At 47.8% G+C, this 12,160-nt stretch overlaps 1 protein-coding gene and 1 long non-coding RNA gene across 12 annotated transcripts in view; one reads left to right on the top strand and one right to left on the bottom strand.

Annotated features, from left to right (window-relative positions):
* Positions 1-2,076, top strand: part of LOC139234864 (uncharacterized) — a 55,222-nt gene extending 53,146 nt beyond the window's left edge. The window contains exon 3 of the long non-coding RNA XR_011588353.1: positions 829-2,076. This is a non-coding gene — a long non-coding RNA (uncharacterized lncRNA). The remainder of the gene's footprint in view (positions 1-828) is intronic.
* The window catches only part of zmiz1a (zinc finger, MIZ-type containing 1a), a 457,231-nt gene that overhangs the window by 28,909 nt on the left and 416,162 nt on the right, over positions 1-12,160 (bottom strand). For 9 of the 11 annotated variants that reach the window (XM_070865635.1, XM_070865640.1, XM_070865641.1 and 6 more), the window contains 7 exons: positions 9,804-9,918; positions 8,417-8,637; positions 6,814-7,012; positions 5,616-5,894; positions 4,119-4,301; positions 3,929-4,003; positions 806-856 (listed from right to left, as the gene is read on the bottom strand). In XM_070865635.1, the coding sequence (XP_070721736.1) occupies positions 806-856; positions 3,929-4,003; positions 4,119-4,301; positions 5,616-5,894; positions 6,814-7,012; positions 8,417-8,637; positions 9,804-9,918 (1,123 nt within the window). The remainder of the gene's footprint in view (positions 1-805; positions 857-3,928; positions 4,004-4,118; positions 4,302-5,615; positions 5,895-6,813; positions 7,013-8,416; positions 8,638-9,803; positions 9,919-12,160) is intronic. The other 2 variants (XM_070865642.1, XM_070865646.1) reach the window with 1 other exon arrangement.

Here is a 12,160-nt window from a genome sequence, read left to right on the forward strand (position 1 = left end):
TCTCAGCTGAATAGTTTCACCTTCGTGACATTTGGAGGGGAAAGGAGATTAAAGACATTTTTTTTTTCTATTTAAAAAGCAATCATTTTTAAACTGACTGTCTCACATTATTGCACTATCCTTTAGGTAGCAAGTTGGGTTTTTTCTTGACTTTTCTGTCTTGCTGAATTTTACTTCCGTTTGTTCCTCCTGAGCTCCATACATGCTGTCCTGCTAGCTCGTCCTCCTCTTTACAACAGCGACTACACTTCATTGTCTGTAAAGCACTTTTGAGACGTCCGGTGGTTGTGGAAGGCGCGATATAAATGCAAGTCTTTCTTTTTCTTTCACTATATCCTCGAGACCTTGTCATGACATCTCCCACTCCAACTCATTCTTTCCCATGATCGCTGAAGCCTCCCCTTAATCTTCCTTTCATGTACCATCTGCTTAATCTTCCCTTTCGTGTACCATCTCCAAACTTCTGAAACCCAACCCCCGAGCTGCGATCTCTCGATTTCCCTCCTGGTCATCCCTACTCAAGTATACCGGACGAGCTTTGGCCCTTCAAAAGGTACATTTCCCAACTTTTTCTTTTTTTTATAAAAAAAAAAGCTTCACATCTGAGAAGACAACTCTCATTACATTCTCCTGGAGATATTAGTACTCAGATACCCTGTGGTCTTGTAAAATGTCAGCTATGTAACTGAACAGATATCAGCTGTCAATTTGCTTAATTAACAAAAAAAATGCTTGTTTTTTTTTAGCAATGTATTTTTTTTTTTAAATGTGTGGAGTAGAATCAGTAAGAACAATGTAATCTTACTTTAGTTTCTTTTCCACTCCCAGCATTTGTGATGGAGAGACAGAGAGGACACTACTCAGGCAGTCAGCGATCAGAAGAGGATGGGACGTTTCCAATTATTGTGTTGATTAGTAATGAAAAACAGAATTGGCAGTTTTACTGTACTGTAAAAATTTGCTAGCTCAACATTGTTATTCCATAGTTAAAAGCAAAAGCATTGCTTTCGGTATGTGACATAACCTTAGAAATATATGTCGCATCATTGAGAAGGCACCGATAACCATATAGCATCAGGGAGGCCTAACGTGTTGTTCTGCCAAGAGCTTACATAGTCATTGGTGCATTCCCACATATTAAAGTCGAGAGAGAGAAAGAGAGTTGTTTTAGAATTGTGCTTATTTGGAAGTTTGGTTTACTTTCCAAAGGGTGCGGCCATCGCTGGGCAGTAACAACAAAAAAATGTGGGAGTTTGGAAACCAGAAATGCTGGAATTGGGTGCAAAGAGAAAACTGTGCGTCAATTGGAAAAAGGGATGACTATGAATCTGGCATCTGAACTATAGGGCCCACCAAGACAGAAGGAAAGGATTAAATTCAGAGAATTTTAGCAGTGGTGCAAAAAGTACCAGTAACACAACTAGACTCAAATAAATGTCCAAAATACTGTGAACTAAGCACAAACGAAGACAATTTTATTACCAATGACACATATCTGGGAATAAACGTCCAACATATACAGAGCAATTAAAGATGATAGACCAACATTACAGAACAGATACAACTTTATCTGTACCCCTCTTTCAATTCTATCCTTCCCCTCTCAAATGGTTTACTGTGCGTTTCTGATTTCACAATCGTTCCAACCATTGTCTAGATCACTGGAGAACAGTGATGCCATTTTAAGTGATGGATTCATTTACAGGGTTGGTCCCCACAGTGGAACTCCAGTAAAGTATTAGCTATTAATGAATGAAACATGCCAGAAGACAGATGCAGCAACAGCATGCAAAACGTCAAAAACAAAAAGAAAAACACCATCAAGAGTGATCAGCAGGAAATATTACAAGTAGAAGATCCAGGAGAGAGACACTTTGTACCTACCTGCGGGCTTTCACAGACCACGGGACAAAAACGTCCCCCAGTGATGCAATGAGATAGATGCTCACATAAACATGCAAGGGCTCACTCAAAATACTCTCAGATTGCATTCATTGAAAACTGTTAGTTCTCTCTCGTGTGATCATGCAACCCTACCAGACCAAATAAAAATAAAACTGCAATGAGAAAAGAAATAGTGAGTTTGAACCATCACGACTGGTGTCATTTATATGCACGTTAACATGCGTTTAAATGGGAGTCGTGGTGATGTGTGATGGGACCTATAAAGAATGGGGGGGGGGGGGGGGGAATGGGGGAGAGAGAGAGGCTGGACTGACACAGCTTGCTGTTTACTGCAATTTTCAGTGGCCAGCATTTCGCAACTCTTCATCAAGATTCCAATTGGGAATATCCCAGGTGAACTGGGCCGTCCGTCTGTCCAATTTAGGATGAAAATTGAGGAGAGACGTTGGAAATTGCTCTCGTTGTCGGCTCCAGAAAAATGGCAGTCGGAATGCACCAAATGTGCAAAAAAAAGAACTGAAGCGTTCAGCATTTTTGCAGCTGTTTTTGAACTTATAGACGGCCTTCCAACTGTTCTTGTAACCAATGTTTTTAAAGTATTAGGTTGCAGGAAAAAGACTCTCAATCGCTTCTAACAAAAGGGGGGAAAAAGCCTTTAATCTTTAGCGAGATGACATTTCCCCCTCCCCAACGCACACCTGTTAAAATTTTCTACCCCCTTTCTCTGCTGGAAGGGCTTACTGATTGCTGGACTACAGTTTCCCAGCCGCCCTTGTACCTCATCCAAGTGACCATTCTTCAGCTGTGAGATAGACAGCTAGGCTAGATTTTAATTTGGGGGGTGGGGAGGGAGGGGAGGACGGTGCGTGCGAGCCTCGAATTGGGCGGTGCACCCGGAAGGGGGAGTCCGGGGATGTGGAGGCCTGGTCCAGCCTCATTATCGCAACCAGCGCGGAGTCCCACCCGAACGCGGCCAGGCTCACTAATCCAGCCGGCGGGCAGGAGAGGAAGGTCGCAGGTGGGCAGAGACCCGCGGGATTGGTCCCCGGCGGTCAGGTAAGGGAGGTCGGAGGGAAATCAGGGTTTGGGCAGGGGCGTGGGGGATCCCAGTGTAAGGGAGGCCTGACGGCTTACAGGGCCCTGACGAGCACTCCTGCCCCTCCTGGCCGCCACAGGAAAACCTAAAATTATAAACTTGCCTGGGCCTCTTCTGGCCCACGATCCCTCGCCCAACACAGCTGGCCTCAAGGGAAATCTGCCTCTGCTCGGGCCACGGACTCAAGTTACCCCATCTGCATGTGCATAGGATCCCGCTACTGCTGTCCTTCTGGTGTCCAGCTCCGGGCGGGAAGGCAGTGGAATAAATAGGGCAGTGGTGGGGTGGGAAGGTACATCCTTCCCCTCTTTGCCCCATCCCAACCGTGGCTTCCGGCGAATGGGAAGAGTTAAAATTGGGGCATGCAAAGGCTGGTTGTGACGGATAGGGATCTGGCGATCCTGTCCTCACCTGTCCCATACCAGTGAGCCTTCCAGCAAGGACCATTCAATGGCAAGCGAGGGGAGATCCCCACCGATAGCGGCCCCTCCCGAATCCGGTAGCTGGGGGTGGGGGGGAAAAGAGTGTGGTGCTGAAGCCAATTGCAGCCCCCACCCCACCAACCAGCTGCTGCTCCCAGATGACATTGGATGCAACAGTTGGGGGGCTAGCCTTGTCAGGTGTTGGCCAAATAAATAATCTGTGCGGGCAATCTAGCCGTTGGCCATCAGTGATGTGCAAACAACTAAAATATTACGCCCCACCTGAACCTGTGTCGTTTACCGTGTGACCATTAGCGCCCCAACCCCCCCACCGCCCCCCCTTCCCAATGCTCAGACTGCTCTGCAATAAGCTCTTACAGAAATTAAGCAGTGAGAATCGTCCTCCTGTTTTGAAAGAGGCGAAAGAAAAAGCAGCTACAAGAGTGTTAGGCACTAGAGTGCTGACAAGAGACGGAGGAGCACCTATCCTCCATCGAGAACTTACCCCATTCAGACTGCTCTGACTGTAGGTGTATCCGCTTCCAGCAAAACTGTTGTTCTGTCCATTGAATTGCTCTGCCTGTTGGGAGTTAGGGAAGGGAGGGTGAAACAAAAAATTAGCGGTCAGCATTTAATTCAACACCAGATCAAACACCGAGATACGCCAGACGCAAATCAGCCAATCATGCCTTTACCTTGTAATACTGAGCCATGTTGACTGGAGGCGGAGGGTACTGGCCTGTGTTTTGCTGTCCAGGCAGCCTCTGACCAGGGTAACTGGGCGACGTGATGGGCCTTTGGGGGTTGGCCGTCTGATATTGCCCAGGCTGACTGGCAAACTGGCTGCTTGGTCCGTACTGCTGTGCTGCATAACTCGGCTGCAAAAAAAATGTACAAAATGTGATAAAGCTATTTGTTGAGAAGTCCCAGATATGAAGTCAGCGTTAAGGGAGAAGCGGCTGTCTAAAGCAGATTGAAGAACACCCTTGCGGCACCACTCTCGCAGACGCGATGGTGTGTTGACACTGGCTGCTGAGTGCACAGCGTCGGAATGACTCGAGAGCGCCGAAATTTAGTCGGGAAGGTGAGGTTCGAATGGGGCCAAGTTCTTTGTAAAAAATTCATTCACGGGTTGTGGGCGTCGCTGGCAAGGCCAACATTTATTGCCCATTCCGAATTGCCCTCGAGTGGCTCGCTGGGCCATTTTAGAGGGCAGTTAAGAGTCAACCACATTGCTGTGGGTCTGGAGTCAGACATAGGCCAGACCGGGTAAGGACGGCAGATTTCTTTCCCTAAGGGACATTAGTGAACCAGTTGGGTTTTTGCGACAATCCGGTAGTTACATGGGCACCATTACTGACACGAGCTTTTTATTACAGATTTATTTAATTAACTGAATTTAAATTCCCCAGCTGCCGTGGTGGGATTTGAACTCGTGTCTCTGGATTATTACTGGTCCAGTAACATTACTCCACTATGCTACCGTACCTGTAAAAGGGAGAGCAGCCGCCGACACACACAGAGAATGGGGTGGGCAAGAAATTAAAAATACTTCCAAATAGCAGAGGGGAAAAGACGGAAAAATGTGAATATCTAAAAGTTGTACTCAAGAGCCAAAATTAAACCAAGAATGAGAGGTGATCTTACTGAAATGTATAAGATTCTGAGAGGGCTTGTCAGGGTAGATGCAGACAGGATGTTTCTCCTCGTGGGGGAATCTTGAACTAGGGGGCATAGTTTCAGAATAAGGGGTCGCCCATTTAAAACTGAGATGAGGAAGAATTTCTTTTCTCGGTGGGTCATGAATCTTTGGAATTCTCTGCCCCAGAGAGCTGTGGAGGCTGGGTCATTGAATATATTTAAGGTGGAGATAGACAGATTTTTGAGCGATAAGGGAGTGAAGGGTTATGGGGAGCGGGCAGGGAAGTGGAGTTGAGGCCAAGATCAGAACAGCCATGATCTTATTGAATGGCGGAGCAGGCTCGAGGGGCCAAATAACCCAACTCCTGCTCCTATTTCTTATGTTCATCTGCTTGTGGGACATTTCAATGATTGAGAAGGTCACACTAAATGATGCACGCATTGTTAAACTTGAATGACTGCAAGTTGGTTAATCTATCAGCGGTGTTCTGGAATACTGCATCGCCGCTGATGCCTGCTACTCATCAGATCTCTACCTTAGTTCTGCTCACCTCGCCTGGGTATGGCCTCTTCACTCCCTGCATAGGCATCTGCTGCGATGGTCTTGGGCCTGGGTACCCCTGCTGTGCCACTCGCTGGCTGTGGGATGCAAACACCGGGTTCATCCCTGGCGGTCTGGTCTGGCTGATTGGTATGGGTGGCCCGCTCATGCTGGATGGGGTCATGCCACCGCCCATGCCCCCTGGGTTCATGCTGCCTTGCATGGAGGAAGGGCCCCGGGCACCCTGTTGGTTCATGAACTGACTGTTGTAAGCCTGCGCTGGACCCATCTGAAATAGATGAACATACCTTGAGAAAGGAGCTTTAACAAGAAACACCGGGGGCGGGGGGCAGGGGAAATACTTTGGTTAGAACTAATGTACAAGCTGCGATCTAATCCGCGCCAGCCAGTGGCTCAGTGGGCAGCACTCCCGCCTCCGAGTCAGAAGGTTGTGGGTTCAAATTCTACTCCAGAGAATGTAGGCTAACACTCCAGTGCAGTACTGAGGGAGAGCTGCACTGTCGGAGGTGCCGTCTTTTGGATGAGACATTAAACCGAGGTCCTGTCTGCTCTCTTGGCTGGACGTAAAAGATCCCGTGGCACTATTTCGAAGAAGAGCAGGGGAGTTCTCCCCGGTGCCCTGGCCAATATTTATCCCTCAATATTAGGGGAAAAAAATCAGATTATCTAGTGATTTATCACATTGCTGTTTGTTGGAGCTTGCGGTGCGCAAATTGACTGCTGCATTTCCTGTATTACAAAGTATTTACAGCACAGACACAGGCCATTCGTCCCAAATGGTTTATGCCGGTGCTTATGCTCCACACGAGCCTCCTCCCAGCCCTCTTAATCTCACCCCATCAACATATCCATCGATTCCTTATCTACGTTATTCGACTTAACTACTCCCTGTGGTAGTAAGTTCCACATTCTAACTACTCTCTGGGTAGAGAGATTTCTCCTGAAGTGACTAAACTTCAAAAGTACTTCATTGTCTGTAAAGCGCTTATGGGACGCCCTGAGGTTGTGAAAGGCGCTACACAAATGCATAATCTTTCTTTCTTTAACACAACCAGAGCTGCTACCTCAAGCTGCCAAGGGCACCTTCCTGGCAACACGTGGCTGTACCACGGCCTTCAGGCACTCGACTAACAGAGCCACGCGTTGCGAACAAGAGCCGTCCTCTTCCAACAAAGACGGCGCCTTACCGGTCCGTACTGGTTCATCTCCTGGTTCTGCTTCTCTTGCAGTGCAGCCACCGTAGCAGTTGCCGTGGCTGTTGCTGTTGCCGCCGCGGCAGCAACTGCCGCTGCTGCCGCCGCCGCCGCCGGCTGGGTAAAGTCTGTCGGCGGCCGGCTGTGCGGAGGGATCCCCATGGAGCCGGGGGCATTGGGACCTCCGGGGTAACTGGAAGAGAACGCAAAACAAACAATGCCCAATTAGGTCATCGTTCCTCTTAACAGCAAAAAAAATAAAGCACAACTGAAGCCACTGAAGCATTTATAGTTACACTTCTTTCCGCAGTTTCACAGGGATGAGAGATCTGGCTTAAGCCTCCTTGCTGAAGAGCATAAGAATGTAAGAAATAGGAGCAGGAATCGGCCATACGGCCCCTCGAGCCTGCTCCGCCATTCAATAAGATCACGGCTGATCATCGACCTCAACTCCACTTTCCTGCCCGATCCCCATATCCCTCGATTCCCCTAGACTCCAAAAATCTTTCGATCTCAGCCTTGAATATACTCAACGACTGAGCATCCACAGCCTTCTGGGGCAGAGAATTCCAAAGATTCACAACCCTCTGAGTGAAGAAATTCCTCCTCATTTCAGATCTAAATGGCCGACCCCTTATCCCGAAACTGTGACCCCTTGTTCTAGACTCTCCAGCCCAGGGGAAACAACCTCTCAGCATTTACTCTGTCAATCCCCCTCAGAGTGCATAGGCACTGCACAACGTATTGGGGATGCACCGTGCTAAGCACAAAGTGAAAGAGCAGAGGTTCGTGCTCCAATATTCCCACTTATTTGAGAAGATGATGAGTGAAGATCAACCTCAACCTCAGAAGGAGGATGTGAAGAATCCAGCCAACCTCTGCACTTTCCAGGACCTGTTTACATGTGGGTTGTCTCCTTGCCCCCTCGGCTAAAGAACGCTATGTTGCTGGTGGAGGGGCGGGGAAGAGAAGATTCTTTTAAGTAACATAATCAACTCAGCTCTATATCAGTGGGAGCAGTGAGTGAAGACCTTTGGCATCATCTAGTAGATGGAAGCCACGAGTCGTGATAAACAGATTTTTGAATGATAAGGGAGTTGAGGGTTATGGGAAGCGGGCAGGGAAGTGGAGTTGAGGCCAAGATCAAATCAGCCATGATCTTATTGAATGGTGGAGCAGACTCGAGGGGCCGAATGGCTGACTCCTACTCCGATTTCTAATGTTATATGCCAAGGAGGCTCCTGGACCAGGGGCAGGAATGGCGGTTTGGGAGATGGCCACATGTTGGCCTCTTGGCTGGAGAAGATTGTCCAGGCAGATGGACAAAGAAGCTGATAAATTGTTGGGAGCGCTTTCACCAAAATGCCCGAAGAGGAGGTCAAAAAAGGATGTGCGAAAATTATTCAAGCTGGAAAGCTGAGAAACACGAGCACAAATTCTCGCAGTGTCACCGACGGAGTTATTTTCAGCCCTCTCCACACTCCTCCATTGCTGGAGTTTGAATAATGACCATTTGTTTTGGGGTTTAGCCGGCACCGCGGGTGTTCCTCGGGAATCCTGAAAGTACTTTCCCTCCCGTCAAAACAGCGCGCCTTACCTGCTCCCAAAGTTGCCGCTTCCGGGGTAGTTAGGCCGACCATACATGCCCTGCTGCATGTACGCTTGGTTGGAGCCGCCCTTGCCCGCCGAGAACTGCTGCTGCTGGCTGGCGAACTGAGGCGAGTTTATCCCGGGATTGTTGGCCGACATCCCGGAACCCATCGGGTTGCCTCCTGGAGTCATGGGGTTGCTTGCGTTTGCCATCGGATTTCCCAGCACCTGCTTGCAGGAAAAGAACAGTAAATGCATTGAGAGGTACATGGAAAATGAAACTGAGGTTGATAAGCAGGGGTCATAGGTTTCAACTAATTGGTCGGAGGTTTAGAGGGGAGTTGAGGAGAAATACTTTTCACCCAGAGGCTGGTGGGGGGGGGGGGGGGGTCTGGAACTCACTGCCTGAAAGGATGGGTGGTAGAGGCAGAAACCCTCATCGCATTTAGAAACATAGAAATTTACAGCGCAGAAAGGGGCCATTTCGGCCCACAGTGTCCGCGCCGTCCGACAAAGAGCCCCACGGCCCTTGGTCAGCAGCCCTAAAGGTTACATATAAACCGATGAACAATGACGGAAAAGCAAAGAGCACCCAGCCCAACCAGTCCGCCTCACACAACTGCGACAACTGCACTTATACTGAAACATTCTACACTCCACCCCAACCGGAGCCGTAAAAAATACTTGGATGTGCACTTGAAGTGCCGTATTGCACGGGGCTACGGAACAAGAGCTGGAAAGTGGGATTAGGCTGGATCGCTGTTTGTTGACCAGTACAGACATGATGGGCCGAACGGCCCCCTTCCGTGCTGTAAATTCTACCATGAAGGAATAATTTTAAAAAAACATTCGTAAGACGCATATTTTGCAATTGCATGTCGTGGCAACCTTGGTTGGTTTTTATGGGGCAGGGAAACCAATTGATGCTGCCATCCTGACGAAGGTTAGCTCACTCGGCACAGAGGAAGGTGTAGCGTAAGACCTTGTGGGTCGACGTGGGTTGTTCTGCATTCACCAACTGGGCCATTGGTAGAGGCTAGCGGCTGGTTTTCAGGTGTTTTAGGGTAGTGGGCTGACGATACCTAATGCAACTGCATTGAAAAAGTTGCTGTAAAAGACAATAAAATCCTAAAATGCTGGAAATCTCGTCCCGACCCGAAACGGTAACTCTGTTTTTCTCTCCACAGATGAGATTTTCAGCATTTTATGTTTTTATTTCAGATTCCAGCATCCGCAGTATTTTGCTTCTGTGTTGCTGTAAAAGACAAGATTACTTTCACATCCTTTTATTTATTATCTGCATGAAAGATTGTCCGATTGTGTGGTGGATGAAAACAATCCAAATCCGTACTTTAAAAGTTAACAGCAGAGCAACATTATAGATCTGACATTACCTGGCTCTGTGATGTGTTTGTGACTCCCCACACAGTCGTAACTACAGACAACGACCCTGGTGGTTGACTTGTGTTTTGTTGCCAAGGAACAGGGTCGTAGGTGAATGACCCATCGCTGCGGAAGAGAGAGAAACAATTACCACAGGACAATCTTCTCCGCTCATCCCTGTAAACCATTTCCCTGCAATCATACTCCAAGGCTCAGAATTCTGAGCCTCCTCAAAAAACGGTCCTGAAAATGAACGGATGTCCCAAGTGGCGTGAACAAGCCTTGCCGAGCCCATATTGGACTGGAACAACTCTCGGTCAACTGGAGATCCATTGCGGAGGCCAGTTTCCTCACATTGGCAGATGCTTGGAAATCCCTCACTCCTACCCCGAGGGAGAGGCCTGGTCATCCAGGTTAAAAATAAACAACTTGCATTTATATAGCGCCTTTAATGTTGTAAAATATTCCCAAGGCGCTTTTCACAGGATTGCAGCAGAGCTGGTCTCCAGTTAATCTTGGTTAACACTTGCCACTGGACCAAGGCCTAGCTCTGTCAAGCCCGTGTGGTGGCTGGTGTGCAACGGTCACCACACATTAAAAAAAATCCAAGCACAGGCATCTTCCACCCTTCACGATGTAGTTCGGGACCTGGAATATTAGGTCCTTCATTGAAACACCTGTGAACTCATCCCTTTTTGGCATGGAAGCAAGTCATCCTTGCTTCGAAGGACTGCCTATGATGATGAGAAGACAAAAACATTTTTTTGACACTGAGGCACATAAGAAATTAGGGCAGGTGACCAAAAGCTTGGTCAAAGAGGTAGGTCTTGAAGGAGGATAGTGAGACAGAGAGGTTTAGGGAGGGAGTTCCAGAGCTTGGGGCCTGGGCAACTGATGGCACGGCCACCAATGGTTGAGCGATTATAATCAGGAATGCTCAAGAGGGCAGAATTTGAGGAGCGCAGACATCTCGGGGGGTTGTGGGGCTGGAGGAGATTCATCATCATAGGAGGTCTCTCGAACGGGGATGACTTGCTTCCACATGAGTTCACAGATGTTTCAAGTAAGGACCCGATGTTCCAGTCCTGAACTCCAGGAGATTACAGAGATAGGGAGGGGCGAGGATGAGAATTTTGAAATCAAGGCATTGCAGTAGGAACTGACTGGCTTTCTTCCTCTCGCTTCTAAATACTTTTGAAACTTTGAAGTTTGATGGACCGACACATGAGCAAGATACATACTCGCAGATCTCCCATGGCAATCTTCACGGTATGTTGAATGGTAGGGGCTGCATTTAAGGTAGTAGGGATATTTAGAGCAGCAAAGAGACAGCTAATATGAAGAACTTTATTATTAACTTATTAAGGACATATCTGTTCATAAGTAATGGTTAAATACAGTTGCAGTTAAAATGGTTCACAAGTTCACGATGGTTATGGATGAGGAAGACTAATCAGGCCATCTTAGTTCAGGAACCCAGAATGACCCTGAAGTCCCCCATTGCATCATCCAATTGGTTCTTGAAAGATTCCACAGTCTTGGTCTTCACTCCTCTTCCAGGAAATCCATCCCATATGTTAATTACTGCGTGATGAAAAATTTCCTGACATCTGTCCAAAATTTCCCTTTCACTAGTTTGAGCATGTCCTCCTTTCGCAAGCAATATCCCGCATTCACCGTTTCCATTGTCTTAGCTATCTCAGTCACCTCTAGAAGATCATCTCTCAGACGCCACCTTCCAGGCTGAAAGCCCAGGTTTCTCCAGTCTTTCCTCACAAGTCTGACTGTTGACACTAGGGATCAGGCCGTATGGCCCTTCTCTGCATTGTCTCCAATGCTCGAATGTCTCCCTTGCACCTCGTTGATGAGAAATGGGCACCTTACTCAAGGTGTGGTCTGGCCAGAGCCCTGTGCAGTTCGGTCACAACAGGGCTGTGGATGCTCAGTCATTCAGAATATTCAAGGCAGAGATCGATAGATTTTTGGATATTAAGGGAATCAAGGGACATGGGGACAGTGCAGGAAAGTGGAGTTGAGGTCGATGATCAGCCATGATCTCATTGAATGGCGGAGCAGGCTCGAGGGGCCGAATGGCCGACTCCTGCTCCTAATTCTTATGTTCTTAATTTCCTCTTACTTGTATTCTATTCATGAGGAACAAGATAGTCACAGCAATCAGCAGATCACAAACAGTCCTGGGCATCAGTGGGTCAACAACAGTTATGGGGATCTTTATTATCATCATAGGCAGTCCCTCAGAATTGAGGAAGACTTGCTTCCACTCTTAGGGATCAAATACTGGAGAAAATTTTGGAGCAGGCTGCCTTTTCTGGCCTAACTTAAAATCCCCAGTTTCCCCAATCAATTT

Source organism: Pristiophorus japonicus, chromosome 22 (assembly GCF_044704955.1).
Source record: "Pristiophorus japonicus isolate sPriJap1 chromosome 22, sPriJap1.hap1, whole genome shotgun sequence".
Taxonomy (NCBI): domain Eukaryota; kingdom Metazoa; phylum Chordata; class Chondrichthyes; family Pristiophoridae; genus Pristiophorus; species Pristiophorus japonicus.